Raw genomic sequence first — 17,230 nt, 5'->3', positions numbered from 1 at the left:
ATTTATATGATACTGTAGCCATCCCCTTGTGAAACTTTTGGTGATCTTACTCGAGTATTTGAAATACAAACAGCGTATTGTGAACTACATCATACAGGACTGACTACATGAAATGCAGGAACTAAGTGAACTTACAAATAGAATGTTAAGAGATTATTGTTTTTTGTTGGGTTTTGTTTTTTTAGCAGGGTAAGTATTCAAAACTTCATGGAGAACATTCATGCAGCCTTCATTGTTAGTATGATGAGTCCTTTGCCATCCAGATGATCTCTTCCTACACTTCAATGCAAATACACATTCACAAGTGATATCTCTTTATGGTGACATTTACACAATCCAATACTAATCATTTCAGTATAATTGGTAAATCTTCTCAGATCCTCATCCTTTTATTCAGTGACAAACATCGTCTTGCATTCAGTACATCCAAATTTCCCTTTAGCCTATAAACATCACTGAATCACTGAGACTCAGAATCTCTCATTATTTGCCTTAAAGGTATGTTACCATTTTCATTGTTCAGTGATGAGAAGAATGCAAAGTCACATAGCAAGGCAATAGTGACAAGAAAGCTCCACGCAGTGTTTGTTAGATGAAGAATACAAGATGATGGTTGGGAGTCGGTTTGAAGTGTAAGTTATCCTCGAGGACCACACACAGTATACCTCGCATAAGTCAGTATCACATTCAGTCCATTAATAGTGTAAGTTGGCCCAGTTACAGAGTCCTAAATTTTTCTTTTGCATAAGTTGCCAGATTTTCTCTGGTCGTTTGAATGTCGACTTGCACAAGGTTTACTGTATTTTTTTTCTCACATGCACAGAACAGGTATAGGCCACACAGGAGAAATGAAGTATAAGCAGAATGGGCAGAAAGTCAGGGATATACAAGAAATGGTACAAAATTATGGGGCTTTTATTTCAAGGAGATGCACTTCCATGGTACTGGTTACCATATTGCTCCTAGTAAGCTTTGAAGTCACAAGCCATTGAAACTATCCTTAGTTTCTTATTCTTGATATTCCTCTCTCTAATCGTTATTTCTAGCATCATACATTGAATTTCTTGACCATCGTATCAGTATAATTGACCGTCAAATCAGTCGGGGTGGGAGCGTTAATCACAAAGGTGTATTTATATCAACCCCTCCTGTCTTTTGTTCGCTGATTGGCACACACTCTTAGAGTGCTCCATTTGCTGATTAGCACACATCTGGAAACTTATTACCAACCATTAGAGATTAACTAATCCCTTTAATCCCTCCTATGTCACCATGGCCTTCCTGTTGAACTAAGGCACATTGCTTCACCTGATTGTGCTTGCTAACTGTACAGCTGGGTCAAGCATGGATGGCTCACTAATGGGGAGATGAACAGGCTTGACAACATGAGCCAGGTGTAATGTCTGGACACAGAAAGAGTTTTAATCTCTGTGGCTTACCTCTGGAGGAGGCGGTTCTATAGGTAGAGGGTTTGCCTGCCTCTTTAGAGGAAGTTGCCGTTTGATGTTCTGTTGCAGCTCTGGCGAGTAGTAGGTGATACCTCCCACCTCCTGAGATCCGGGATGCCGATTGCCTTGCATGTTGCCGTCGTCGGGCGGGGCCTGCTGCCGTTGGGGTGGAGGCGGCTGGTGGGATGGTGGTGGTTGTTGCGGGGGCGGCTGGCCCGACGGCTGTGGGTGTGGTGGACCCTGCTGGGGAGGGGGGCGTGACGCACCGTGCTGACGAGGGGGAGGAACAGATTGCTATTTTAGGAAGGAATAATTTCAGGGAAATAACAGAGGTCAGAAAATAACAGCCACACGTTCGTGGTATAATCATACACCTAAGAATTATATCTGTGACACACATTCCTATCACTTGGCTTCTGTGTAGATAGATATGAAGCTTCCATCAATCTAGTTATCTACAGTTTATCAGCTAATACAATCTTCAGTGTTTAACATTCTGCAGCATAGCTTCAGTAAAATATCTTATTTACAGACTACTATTAATTTTATTGAATCCCTTCATTCATTCACACGACTGTATTTCATAACTGACTCTACGTACATATACCTCACAATAATTATTTGAGAATTTGAAAATGTCATAGCATCAATTCAATGGATAACTTCTGATATGCTGACACAAAACCCCTTGATGCACTTTCAAGTTATAACTTTGTCCGCTATTAGCCCCAATCAAGATACATGTGTATGGTTATTGGTACAGTATATACCAAAAGAAACTTTGCGTTAATCAACATTAACGTTTCATTAACGCAAGCGGTTTCACCTGAATCGTTAGTAACGCAAAGTAACGATCGGGAAAATTAACGATTGTAGTAACGATGAGTAACGATGAGTAACGATGAGTAACGATCCCTCACGCAAATTAACGATGTTTCGTTAAAATTAACGATAGGTAACGCAAGAACTCACACGAGATTTTGGTTTTGTAACGAGACCTGGTGAAAGGACGACGTAGCCCCTGCCGAGTGTAGCGATTTCGCGGAGTCTTTTCGCGAATCGAATCACGATTTCGCGAATGGTTTATTTGCGACCGGCGTCACCAAAAACGCACGCCGGGCCACCAAAAAAAGCCGGATGTTTGCCTTCAGTTTTGAAAATGAACAGCGGTAACTATCGGCTCCGTAAGCTGCTAGAATAAATGTCAGATGTTTGCTCTTAATTTTGGAAATGAATAACGGTAATATTCGACTCCGTATTATACAAAAATAAATGTCGGATGTTTGCTCATACTTTTGGAAATGAATAATGGTAAGATTCAGCTCCGTACGGTGCTGAAATAAATGTCAGATATTTGATTTTGCGTTCGGAAATGAATAGGGATAAAATACGGCTCCGGAAGATGCTGAAATAAATGTCGAATGTTTGCTTTGACGGTCGGATATAAATGATAATGAATTTCAACTCCGTATACGATGATAGAATAAATGCCGGAAGTTTACTTTTACGTTCGAAAGTAAATAATAAAAATATTTAGCTCTGGAAGATGCTAAAGTAAATGTCGAATTATCCCTTTGTCGTTCGGAAATGAATAACAATAATAATCAACTTCGTACAACGACGAGATAAATGTTGGATGTTTGCTTTTACTTTCGAAAGTGAATAGCAATAACATTCGGCTCCAGAAGATGCTGAAATAAATGTCAGATGATTGTTTTTACGTTCGGAAGTGAATAACAGTAATATTTTGCTCCATACGATGCTAAATAACTGTCGGATGTTTGCTTTTAAATTTCGAAATGAATAACAGTAATATTTAACTGCGTTTGATGGTGAAGTTAATGTTTGCTTTGACGTTTGGAAATGAATAACAATAGTATTCAACTCCGTCCGACGATAAATAAATGTCTGATGTTTACTTTTATGTTCGAAAGTAAATAGCAATAACAATCAGCTCCGGAAGATGCTAAAATAAATGTTGAATGTTTGCTTTGGCGTTCGGAAATGAATAACAATAGTATTCAACTCAGTATGATGATGAAATAATTGCTGGATGTTCGCTTTTACGTTCAAAAGTAAATGACAATAACATTCAGCTCCGGAAGATACTAAAATATATGTCGAATGATCCCTTTGACGTTCGGAAATGAATAACAATGATATTCAGCTCCGTACGACGATGAAATGCCGAATGTTCGCTTTTACGTTCGAAAGTAAATAGTGCTCAATAACATTCGGCTTCGGAAGATGCCAAAATAAATGTCAGATGATTGCTTGAACGTTCGGAAGTGACAAGCAGTAACATTCTGCTCCATAATTAAGATGCTAAAATAAATATCAGACATTTGCTATAAATTTAACATTTCGAAATGAATAACAATAACATTCAGTTGCGTTTGATGGTAAATTTAATGTCGGATGACGTTTGAATGTGAAAAACAGTATAACATTCGGCTCCGTACGATGCTGAAATATGTCAGATGATTCATTTCACTTTCAGAAGTGGACAGCAGTAACATTCGGCTCCTTCGATCATAAAGTAAATGTCGGGTGTTTGCTTTTGAAGTTGGAGATGAATAACGGTAATATTCTGCTCCGTACGATGCTAAAATAAGTAACAGATTGTTGCTTGTACATTTGGAAATTATAAACAGTATCAATCGGCTCAGTTAGATGATAAGATAAAGAGCGGATGTTTGCTTTCACGTTCGGAAATGAATAAGGATGATATTCAGGTCCGTAAGATGATAGAATGAATGTCGGTTGCCTAGTTTTACATTTGAAAATGATTAACGGTAACATTCGGCTCCGGAAAGTGTTAAAATACTTGTAAATGTTGAATGATTGCTTGAATTTCCACCAGAAATAAATAACGTGGCTCTTTACGATGCTAAAACAAATGTCAGATGTTTACAATGTCTGCAAATGCTCCCACTTTCTCATTTCAAACGTAAATTTTGACCAATTTAATAGGCATCAACTTTTATAATAATCTATAAGCCTATTTGCGAAATCTTAGAACTCAGAATAACGGTATAAGATGATTAAATTTTCTCCTTATTTTAGACGTCGTTACCTGTATCACTACAGTAATACTTGATATTTATTTTTCTATGTTTAGTAGGACCGATAGTTTTGCTTGTTTGTTTTTCTTTTCGGGCCACCAAAAAATAAAAATCAATCATTTTAGATCGGGCCACCGAAATAAAAGTTAGTGTGGAGCCCTGGCCTTTTGTGGATAAAGTGTCTTGCTGAAAGGCAAATATCGGGCTTCGAGGGGATTGAAACCGCAAACCCGTACCATGGCTAATTGATTCAGATTTTACTTAAGTACATGTACTTGAAGGTCAACTTTAGATAGACTTCTTTATTTTTTATTTTTATTTATTTTTTTTTTTTTGCGATACAGCTGGGGCTCCATGCGCATTTATTTACAACAACAGTATAATCGGAAGACGAGCAGAAAGAATGTCAGCACCAGGAATAATCGCACCGGGCCGAAAGGGGAAAAGGAAAAGTATATCCTGAATCTATACCCCCACATCGACAAGAAGACAAATGAAAAAAAAAAAAGAAAAGAAAATGAATGGACCCACATGACGCATAATTTTGGTAAATCTGCGGGATATTCGTTATTTCATTTTGCTGTGTTCAAACTATACACCAGTATAGCTTTTCGAGTGTGATCTTAATGCGTATGAATGTTCTATGGACTTTAAGTTTATAATGCGAAAGAGGGTATTTAAACTATATAACAATTAACGACATTGATAACGCCAAACAATAGGAAATTTCAGAGTGGAAGAAAAATAAGACGTCCCGGAAGTACGCCAGACGTCATAATTGCTTTTTTTTTTTTTTTTTTTTGTTCCTTTCTAGCTCCACAGCATCACCCAGGAAAATCGATTTGACCAAGAACAAAAGCGTGTCCCTCTTTTCTTCCTGGGCAATTACCCCGGACCCTTCCCCTGGCCCTAATCCTAACCATAACCCATACTCCTCACCCTAAACCTAACCCTAATCTTTACTCTAACCTTACCATTAACCAGTATTTAGCGGGGAGGGGGGGGGGGGGGGGTAATTGCCCTCTGGAGTTAATTGCCCGGATTAGGTTGCAACACACAACAAAAACCTCTTCCCAGCCCTACACCTTCCCGATCTCCGTGTGTTGTCAGGTGAAACGACATGTTCAAATACAAGAATAAAACAGTAGGTATTGATTGAAACTCGACACCCATTCATGCCAGCCAGGCCAGGCTGAAATGTAACTTCAAAGCACATTCCGACAGCTGGCTGGCAAAACCACATGGCAAAGGAATTTGCGCGCGCGTGTGGATTGCTCAATTGGAGGGCCTGGGAGCGGGAAAAAACAAGGGTGATTTGATAGTCTGTGAGTTATCAAAAGCAGACCTTTCGAACAATTGCAAACGTCATGATACTATTTTGTCTTCCTTTTGGACTGAAAGAAAAAAAATCACAAAGACGAGTTGAGTACACGTTGTATCACAATTTTTTACATAGCCATGCAAAACGATTACTACACTCATGTCATGACAAGAAATGAATCAATATTCCAAGACAAATACAAAGCAGCCTCGGGTACGGACGGTGACAAGAAACGCCACGCATTCACGATGCACGTTGGGGAGGTGGGAGAGAGGTGGGAAGAGAGGTGGGAAGAGACTCTTCCCGCCTCCCTGGGAGCAACATGGAGTTGGCAGGGAGGGGTGATCCTGGAGTTTGTGACAACTTCCCGATACTACTCCGTGACAACATGGAGGTAGAAGAGAGACACTCCACCTCCCTGGTGACAACACGATTGTGACGATCTCAAAGCATGGACCTTACCACGCCCAGCAAATCTGCATGCTACTTCTCAAAATTTGAAGGAACTTTGTCTCTGATCTGTTGAGTTGTTTTTGCTGAATATCTGGAGCTTTTCATGCCTGAAGTTCAAATGGATGGTTGCCAAAAATTTCATAATTTGTAAATCTCTCAGTAATTTATTTTAGGCTGTTGATGCTGCCGTAAAAACATAAGACATTTCATATGAACTAGTCAGGACAAAGACAAAAAATCTCCGCACAAAACAAATAGAAGTATTTTTTATTGTCATTGGTAGTCAAATTTGTGTTTCTTTTACAGATATGAATAAAGCAATAGGTATAGTATTAACTATTGTATTACCCCTAGTAACACTTTCATGGTAAGTTTGACGTTTTAAACGGCTACATTAAGTTAACAAAGATCGCAGGAGAGTTTTTTTAAGGAGTGCAACCATTTCTAAACGTGAAGGCATGTTAAATGAAGGAGGAAAAAAAAAGAATCAACGTTTGTAATCCTGGGTCTTCGACTTGAGCTATCTTTAATTAAACATTCCTTCTCTGTTCATCTCCAAGACCCCAGACTGTTCATGACCTCCGAGAATGCGCCAGTACGCGCGGTTTCTTCTGTTGATTGGTCTCTCTCTCTCTCCACCCCTCCCCATTCCCCACTCTGGCACCTTGGCATCGTGGGATTTTTCATGTTTCTGGGTAAACTTTCATGTGAAGCGTGCCTATCAAGTCACCACTTGACTCACCTGCTGGCAGTGTAATAATGCGAGCAGAAAGTGGCGGACATTTTCTTCTGCTGCCCGCTACTTTTACTGGCCGAAATACTCGGCTTTGTCACCACACACTACCACCAGTTATTCAGCGAGACACACGTTGTGTATTGGAATATAAATGGACTTTTGCACCTTCCTGAATGAGTACGGTAAGTGTCTGACAGTTAAAAATCGTGACATCGCTAACGTTAGACAGTCGGCGTTAGTTTTAGGCTTGCGTATGCGTGATTTCATGGGTTCAATGTTCGATGGAAAATGTTGGCTCTGGGGAAAAAGGTGGCTTCGAAATTTTTGCTTGCCCGATTCCATTGACTGCGCCCCATGAGTACAAATTTGACAACCATGACAATACGACATTGCCAGGGGAGTTCTGCTCAACTACAAAATCTCTTCGGTATTTGTATCGCTATTTTAATGCCCTCCGCCGGCAGGAAATTGTCCGTAGTAAATATAAAGAACGACAGGCATCTCCGAGTCTCGCAATTTCCGAGATTTCTTCCCAGTCCACATGACAAGTCCGCTAACGCAAGATCTAAAAATTAACGCACAGTAACGATCTGTAACGCACAGTAACGATCATTCACGCACAGTAACGATCTGTAACGATCATTCACGCACGGTGATCGTTAATTTTGTAACGCAGAAAGATTAACGCAGTACCGATCGGCGCTTGCGTTACACGTAAATTTAACGCAAAGTTTCTTTTGGTATATACTGTATCTCAAAACAAGTTTATTATTATACCTGTTGCTACTATATCTATATCTTACAACAGAAAATACTTTCACTTCTAGATTAACATCAACATCATTTCATTTTATCTGTTGTTGTTGGTTTTGTTTTGTCTTGAGTTGTTGTTGTTGGGTTTTTTGTGGGTTGTTTTTTGGGGGTTTTTTTGTTGTTGTTGTTTTTTTTTTTTTTTTTTGGGGGGGGGGGGCAAAAATGCTCTCTAAACATTATAAGCTTCTTCTTTTTTTTTTAAAGAGGAAATGATACAGTAAATCATGGTCAACCATGAGAATAAACATATGATGCATAAAAATTGTATCTTAAGTAACAAATGGTATCCAAAATAAGATACATTGCATATTCACAAACATACAGTGTAAATAACGCAAGCAACTGAAATTTACACCTTTTACAAATTCTGCCAGTGGCATACATGTGCTCTCACATAATTTATAATAGCTGTAAAAACAAACTAATTATGTAAGTTATGTCAGAGTGACACCAAGTAAAATAACCTCTCTAGGAGGTGCATAGTTTCATTGTGACATGACCTCCAAGCACAAAGTTCATATGACATCAGTTTAGAGACTTGTCAATCAACATGTTAAGATGTCAGGATGTGCAAGACAAAAGGAAAGGAATGTGAAACCTAAAATTTGCCAGAAACGAAATGAAACTTGGTGTCGCTTACCGGAGGTGGAACTGCATAGTGCTGCATGGGTACCTGGGAGCCCACCATGGGGTAGTGGGGCCCTACAAACATGACCGGTCCGCCCATGAACTGAGGGGGTGGGAGCTGGTTAGGGGGAGGGGGCTGGATCATCTGAGGGGGAGGATGGTTGGGGGTGTGGAAGAATGCAGCACTTGGTAGGTGTCCTGGTGCTGGTGGCCGCATACCTATCAAGGAAGGATACAAAAATATATAAATGAATATAAAATACAATTATATATACAAAAATAGATAGATAGATAGATAGATAGATAGATAGATAGAGATAGATAGATAGATATATAGATAGATAGATATAGATAGATACAGTGTAGATAGATAGATAGATAGATAGATTTAGATAGAAAGCTTGATAGATAGACATACATGTAGATAGATAGATAGACATAGATAGATATACATTGTAGATAGACAGACAGATACTAGACAGATAGATAGATAGATAGATAGATGGATAGATAGATAGATAGATGGATAGATAGATAGATAGAGAAAGAGAGCGAGAGAGAGAATCAATTTAGGTGGCTCTTTGAACAAGTTCCAATTCACATTTACAAGGACTGAAATTAATCTAATGTCTTCAAGATATTGAAATTTCTCACACTTAAAAGGGAAATTCCACCCTGAAAATTAGTTTGTGTGAATATAAAGCAAAACACTAAGAGAAATAGGACAGTGAGTTCGAGCAAATTCCATTTTGCCATTGTATAGACTAAATGGACATAGTCTTTTCTCAAGACTCCAATGAATGATGATGCACTAACCAGGGTGTACTTCATGTTGGATGATGACATCCTGTGACGGTGGAGGGTGGGGCGGCGGTGCCATCCTCTGCTGGGCCTCAGGGCTGCCGGCCATCCCGTGGGCCTCCCCTCCCCTCACTGGCGTGGGGTGGTGCACGTGGTGAGGGGGCGAAGTCATTGGTGGTTGGAGGGGTGGAGTTTGGGAGGTGTAGTCCCCCTGCCCTTGGCTTGGCTGGTATCCATGTCCTGAAAACATACATTAAGGGTCACGGAGCTCATAGTCAACACATCTATTTCTCTTCTTTAGTTTGTTCATCATCCAGTTGCTTGCATACATGCCTTCTTCTTCTCTTCTTCTCACACAGCAGAGGTCAGTTCACAAACATAGCAGTGAGAGCTCAACAACAAATATTTTGCCTTAAAAAATCAACAAATGAAAGATAAACAAACAAACATTTAGAATCAATTCACACCAGAAATGTAGGGCTGATTTACGGCCTGTGCACTACGTGTATTCAACATTCCACTTGCAATCAAATATCACTTTCGTTGTATACATGCATTATGTCAATATACAAAAACATCAATTCTTCAGTACTCCTCTTTATCATTGTAAACTCTGTCACACAATCTACAGATCATGAGAACGGCCCACTGGATTTTTCTTTCTTCTTTTTAAAAGCAAAGTAAAACAAGCACACGATATACAGGTGTAGACACTCTTAATCCACTAGTGCTTGCCCGAAAATGCTTGTTTGACTGTCATCAACGATAAAAAAGATTTGGGCATCAAGGCACAGGTCCTAGTGCAATAAGGTCCCAAGAGGAGGCCAGGGGCAGGCTCCCTTGTCCTTACCTCTCGGTGGCTGGCTCTGGTTCTGAAGATTGGTGTGAGGACCTTCTGGGGCACCCCTCTGCCTCTGGGAGGAGTACCTCTTTGGCCTTCCCCGCTGTCACAGAAATAGGAGAACCACGATCAATTAAAGGCATAATTTACTATTTGCAGATGAAACAAAAACCTAGCAATAGTGCTTTAAAATAGTTCCAAAATGTGAGTTTGGGATAGAAACAACCACTGTAGAAATTTGAATCCGTACAATCAATGTTAAATATTGTTAAATAGACAAAATGCGAACAATAGTTATAATAAAAATGTTGCCAGACTAAACCGTCTACAGTTATGGTTTGATGAGCAAAATACTGATATCTCCTTTATGTTTTAGGCTTTAGTGCAAATATTCTATATGGTAGGATGTTTTGTGATACAACAGACCTACAGATATACAACAAATGTGATATCTTGAACTTGTTTAAATCACTGTTCCCAAAGGTAAACCGGACCTTTAACCATTTCTCTGCAAATGAGACAAATGTTCACAGATTTCTCACACATATCACTGGATAGGAAAGTAATGCCGCACGCAGAACGTCAATCAAGATGACTGTATTAAAGCTGTACAGGTGTAAAAAATCAGGAGTTGTCTCAACCTTTCCAGTTTGGGTTTGTTGATATAAAACAATTCTCCTGAGGGTGGGAAAGGGCTACCACAGGCCTAAAATGTAATATTTCCTATTGGGGGTGGTCTAGATTTTACTGTACCCCAATGGACAACATTTTCTCTTCATTTTGTTAAGGCCTGTAACATTCAACCAACACAAATTCTTTGGATACAGTAACACAGATTACTGTATCTAAAAAGAGAAAAAAAGAAAATCGAATGGTCCTGAGACTTCCACAGGGTGCTTCTGACCCACTTTCCCATGATAACCAGAACTTGATTCAGGGCAAGTAAAGTGAATGAGCACTTGCCTGCTAAATATGGGGCTGTAGCCTAATATTTGTTTGGGGGTAAGTGGGTGGAATATCTTGTTATTTTTAGGTATCTTCAACACAAATTCACATAAGTATTCAGATGTGCTAAATTCATATGCACTGAGATGCACACAATGTTATCCATTATAATGACAGTCAGCCATTCACTGTATCCGTCCCCACAAGTTTCCCACTTATAAAATTTACTCCATTCTCACGGTAATGGAAATGGACAATACAAAAAATACAACTGATGTAATCCCACGAAATACATTGTACATCAAAATGCATTGAATCCTCGGCATCAAATTTGATATCTTACCTCTCTCCTGTCATATCTTTCCTGCCTATGATCACCTTCAGGTCCTTGGACTGGGACTAAAGGAAAGATCCCAAGCAAAGGGTTAATTGACATTTATCCCTCAAAATCATGGGTTATCATGAAATACACCACAGTCAACACAAAAACAGAAACACAGTGTAGAGCTTTCCTATGAAGCTTAGACAATACAGCACAATGCTGTATGTGTAAATGTTACAGCATGTTTCAAACTGCCTACATACAATATTTATATAAACATACTTGAACCACAAACCACAATGATTTCTATGATGGGATGCAAAATTGAACATGACGGGGAAAGTGTGACAGTACAAGGGAGAGAAGACACTTGGATGCTTTGTGTGTACATGAAACTTTGTTACAGCAAGGTCAGATATAGCGAGATACCTGATGTAACAAGATAACTTTGCATGCCCATTCCTTTTATATACTGTGTTTTCATGTGTGATAAAATGAGAATGTACTCAATACAACAAGAAAATGTCAGAAGTCACAAACAGCTCATTAACCCATTGAGGTCGATTTGATTTTGCTTTAACACGCATCTCCCATCGATACCTGCCTGAGTATACTCAGGACTAGTCTCAAACGGGTTAATATGTTTTCCCCTTTATAAAGCACCATGAAGTGCTTACAGCATTAATTTAATGAATGCTCCGGCATACTCTCTGAAAGATGCGTTCCTGCTTCAAACGTGATTAAATCCAATCAGACTACAGATTGTCCACAGAGCTAATTCAAAACTATACCTCATGGCTGTTCACACACAAAGGTCAGGCTTTGATCAGGTATTGGTAGTTATTGTATGTTCCCATCCCCTACCCCCTCTCCACTAGCTAAAGAGACCTTTGAATTCACGACAATTCACATTTGAGAATGCTTGTTTGACCGCTTTGAGAAACATGAAGATCTTTGAGTGGCCAGATTACCATACTTTTTTCCAAAACACAGTTGTAGTGTTTGGAATAAGGTAACTGTCAGATGAAAGAAAATCTCTCTTGTAATTATCACTATGAATCATAACTGCAATCATGTTCTGAGTTACAGCCCTTAAATATTAAAAGTGAAGCTCTTTCAGACAAGAAAATATCTCTTGTAATCATGTTCATTAATCATGATTGGAATCTTGATTTGAGTTTTGGAGTTACAAGCTTCCTGACCTGTATAAAATCAAACTCGCAAAATGTGCACTAGCCAGTGCAGGGCAGGCAGGTTACATTACATTCTGCAGTCTTTGAGCAGAGGTCTCCTCAACCACGTTTTGGAGGTTTAAAAAGCCTTACAGACAGGAGGCTCCACAAATCAAACAAATCAAGATGCAATAAAACCTTCAGAACTCGATTTGCTAATTGCACTTTCAAGGTTCTAGAATCATGATAATTACAATTTGCTCTCAAATGCAAGAATTATCTCCACTACGATCATGATTCCTGATATAGAGATGATAGATTATGATTACAAAAGAGACTTTTCCGCCATCTCAATGGGGCCAAATCACTTCAGAGACAGATTACTATTACATGGTGATCTTTGTTCAAAGCTCTGAAAAATGACAGCACAATTTTCAAAACTCTTGTGCATTGCGAGTGTCTCAAAAATTATTCAGCATCATTGAACAGCACAAAATCAACACAATTCACATTTTTTTTTTAAATTAGCCATTACAAATTTCAAAGACAATCTTAAAGATTGAAAAGGCATTGTTGTTGTATGTTAATCACTTTGAGGACAAGAAACAAAGTTTTCCCTACCTTCCACGCCAACAGGTTCAATGACAGGCCTCATCTCGATCTTGGACTGGACGTCGTAGTCGGAGTGAGCCCAACTGGAGGCGTTCTCCCCCTCCTTGATGTTAGCCTTGAGCTCCCTCACCAGCTCCTTCAGACCCTCCATCTCCTTCTCGTCCACCTCCTGGGTGTGGGTGTTTTCCTCTTGGCCCTCCCGCGCCTCCTGCCGTCCCGCCCGCTGCCGACGATCCCGGGAGTACGCCTTGCTCTCCCGCTGGCGCCTGGGCTGCTGCTCGTCATGGTCTCTGTTGCCCGCCGGCTCCCTGCTGTTTTGCGCTGGAGCGTCACCGACCCCATCACTGTGGGATGGCGGCCACTCGGCGGGCGCAGGAGACTGCCGCATTGTTCTTTGTGAGTTTGAGTCTTGCCTACCTTGGTTGGTAGGGGTAGTTCTCTGATAGCCTTTCTGGGAATCGCGTTTGTCAACCCAACTTCTATCTTGTTGTGCATAGTCTCCTGAACCCACTTCTGGTTTGTTATAACTTCTATTCACCCACTGCCTCTTGTGCTCTCTGTTCGCATCCCTATCTTGGGAGACATTGTAATTGTCCCTGTAACGCTGGCCATCGCCGCGGTTACCATGTTGCTGATTGCGTCTTGACTGGCTCTGACGAGTACTAGCCTCGTCTGGGTTTCGTGGACCAGTACGCTCATAGTCATCCCGATTGAAAGCTGTTCTTTGGACACTGCCCTGATTGCGTTCATTCCTACGGTTCTGCCGTTCCAGATAGGCATCGTTCGCTCTCTCCTCGGCAGTCTTTCCACTGCTTGCACCACCCGCGTCGATCCTCTCGCCACGTCGCTGATCAACCCTGCCCTTGAAGCCCCACTTCCTTTCGTAATCGTTCAGATCTTCCTGCGGATCTGAACGGTCGTTCTCTCGTCGCTGACTGTGTCTGCCCTGCTGATACCCTTGCCTTCCTCCCCTACCTCTGCTCCTGGGCCTCTGGTTCTCGTCTTCCCGGGCATCATTGAATCTCTCCTGCAAATGTGGGCCGTCCCTGGCCTGCTGCCCTCCCTGCTGGATGGGCCTCTCTTTCCTCTCTTGCTGCTCAAGCTGATCTGCCCAGGAATTTGCCGGTGCTTGCATCCGAACTGCACGCTTGGGCACATGTCGATTCTGTGTCTCTTCTAATGATGGCCACTCCTCCTCCTCCTGTTCCTCCCGAAAGTCTTGCCTTGGTGGTGCCTCCTGCCTCCTGCTGTAGACTGGTCTGTGGGAGGAAAATGTTCAAATACTAGCATTAGTGTTTTCTCTTCAAAGAAAACATTAATTTTACCAGAGAGATGTCGTTTTGCATGCAGGATGTGATGCTAGATATCAGTCAGAAATTAACAAATTGAAATTGTGAGAGTTCTACTAATATAATTTGTCAATTACATAATTAAGCATCCAACAGGCATCTCAATAAAGGTGTTTTTGTTGAATTACAATTTTGCAACAAGGTGGAATTCATATAAAAAGAATCATGGAATCCACCTTTAATGAAGCTTCCTATTGAATACTAAGAACAGATCAACAGAATTTGAGAGATTTCAGGCAGTTACAAAAAACAGCTTGAATGCTTATTGCTTTTGCTGTGTGAAATACAAAAACAGGCGTGATAAGATCGAAAAAATGATCAAAAAGTGTTTTCAAACCTTCTAGGTCTTGATTCCTCAAAGCCCTCTCTCTCAACTTCCTCCTCCTCTCTCCTCCGGTAACCTCTTCCACGGCCCCGCCCTCTGCCCCTCCCCCTTCCTCTGCCACGCCCCCTGCCCAGCCCCCTCCTAGGCAATGGTACATCCTCCTCAAGCCCCCTCCTGATGTCAAAGCCGTAGATGTCATGGATCTCCTGCCGTGACTTGGGCGCCTGGTCCTCCTCAACGTAGCGATCGTGCCGCCACCTGTCCTCATTGTTCCACAGCTTTTTCTTTTCATGAGGTCTGCGGAAGAAGCAGGGATAAGGACGCCATTAGTTTTTGGTACAGGAAAATTGATGCCACTTCCACAGGCATGGCAAAGTCAGCATTATTCTGCTCTCTCACTAATCCGTGGTGGAACAGGGCAAAGTCAAAAAGTGCCAAAAAGGGTACTGGGTGACTATGGCTTTACAAACTCTTCATATCCTGTAGATCAATGACAATCTAGAGAATTCTTTTACCAATATTTCTCTTTGGAATATATTTTGAAAGAGTGTTTACTTCCAAATTAAATGAAATGTTTTGCACATATCTAAGACTTAGGTGCTATGAGCAAATATTTTGATGAATGCACCAATGTCACAGTTTCGGTAGTGGTAAAGGCCTGCTCATTTCCAAAGATACACCTAAAGTTACTTTATAATGCTGATAAGTTTACCATTCCCCATGAACTAAATTATCATACATTGATGCATTATCATAATTATTATGACAGATGTGACAAAAACACATTTAATAATCATGCATGTTTCAGTTATCTGGGAAAAATGTTAAGATTGCTACTGATTCCATGAATGTTTTAACTGCTTAGTTCCTAGTGTTTAGCTAAATGTTGATACAACATTTGGCTCCAACCTTTGCCACTCTCCAATTAAGCCTGATATTCATCATACAATTCAGTGTAATACAGTCATGCGACTTCCCGAATAGAACCACTTCCCACAGAGAGCTCTATCTAATTTTGACTCACTGGCCAACTGTGCAAGGTTTGAACAAGCAGACCCGATTTCTCTTTATGCCAACAAGTGTACAAAAGAGTTTAATGTACACAAATCACTGTGACAATCGAAGCAAGATAAACTTCTAAAACAGTGATATTCCTTTGGCAGAGAACATCCTTGATTTCAGATGGATGAAGTGGCCAGATCAGTTCTGAATAGAATTTCACTTTCCAAAGCTTGAGATTAAATCTGGATTTAATACCCAAAACAGATCACATGCACACACCACATAATGCATGTGACTTTTCTTATTTGTTCTCTGACTGAAATCATCTATCCTAACACAATACAGAAGTGATTAGAGTACTGTACATCAGTTTCTCTAGTAATTTATTTTTCAGCATCCCGCAATATATACTCACTTTTTCTCTTCTTTTTCTCCCTCATCATCAGACATCCTGCTGTCGTGCATGTAGAAAGGTCCTTTCCTGGGGACAAACTGGGGCTTCTTTCTGTCTTCATCGTCATCCAGGTCTTGAGGGGCTTCCTGCAGGCATCAGAATGAAAAATCAAACTTAACCCATTGTAGACGGACTGATTTTGCTACAACACACATTTCCCATAGACACCTGCCCGAGTATACTTGGGATTCGTCCTCAACGGCTTAAAGAATCTCCTTCTTGGTTTCAGGATGGTTGAATGTGACCCTACAACCTTTGTCATCACAAGACTGGTCACTGTCAGAGCAAGAGCAGATCCTGTAGACATCTGATATGTCTGCACCCTCAAGCAAGGCTACAGAACTTATCGATGATAACAACAATAAATAATAACAAGACATGTTCCACACAAATGTACCCCCCCCCCCCCCCACCAACATGAATATTCTCCTAATATGGTAACATTGTATCAGCATAGTGGAAGACTTGGGACATTACTCAACAGAGATCCGAGAGTTAGACCACTGCAGGGCTGTCACCAAAAATGATGGGCAGCTAGATTTTCTCATAGTACACCTCAAGAGCAAGTTATCAATGATATCCAGCAGGGAATGTGGTCAGTAGAACTCAAACAAGAAGTGTGATTTGGCAGACTATAACAGCAGGAACAAAGGGGGCAGCATCACCAAAATTATGGAAGCCTAGCTGATCAATCTTGCAATGTCAAACAACATTTGAATAAAATCCACTGAATAATAACATCCAAGATTAACACTGCATTGCAAATTGTAATCTGGTCAGGGTATCCTTTGACCCTGTAAATAGGACAGATCAAGAGGGCAGCACCCCAAAACCTACTGCTGTCTTCTACTGGATTACATCAAATCAACCTCTTGTTTTTTAGTAATACCTATAACATTTGTAACAGTGAAGGCGCTGTCACCACAACTGAAAGGTACCTAGAT

At 40.6% G+C, this 17,230-nt stretch overlaps 1 protein-coding gene across 1 annotated transcript in view; it reads right to left on the bottom strand.

Annotated features, from left to right (window-relative positions):
- The window catches only part of LOC139728648 (uncharacterized), a 29,772-nt gene that overhangs the window by 272 nt on the left and 12,270 nt on the right, over positions 1–17,230 (bottom strand). Inside the window, exons 5-12 of the mRNA XM_071639589.1 lie at positions 16,248–16,372; positions 14,843–15,127; positions 13,166–14,415; positions 11,394–11,449; positions 10,115–10,208; positions 9,280–9,504; positions 8,477–8,682; positions 1,440–1,718 (exon numbers count right to left, since the gene is read on the bottom strand). Coding sequence (XP_071495690.1) covers positions 1,440–1,718; positions 8,477–8,682; positions 9,280–9,504; positions 10,115–10,208; positions 11,394–11,449; positions 13,166–14,415; positions 14,843–15,127; positions 16,248–16,372 — 2,520 coding nt within the window. The remainder of the gene's footprint in view (positions 1–1,439; positions 1,719–8,476; positions 8,683–9,279; positions 9,505–10,114; positions 10,209–11,393; positions 11,450–13,165; positions 14,416–14,842; positions 15,128–16,247; positions 16,373–17,230) is intronic.

The sequence above is a fragment of the Diadema antillarum genome, unplaced genomic scaffold (assembly GCF_040938485.1).
Source record: "Diadema antillarum isolate AM-2024a unplaced genomic scaffold, OU_Dant_1.0 scf00000019, whole genome shotgun sequence".
NCBI lineage: Eukaryota > Metazoa > Echinodermata > Echinoidea > Diadematoida > Diadematidae > Diadema > Diadema antillarum.
This window is presented reverse-complemented; position numbering and strand designations above follow the sequence as displayed.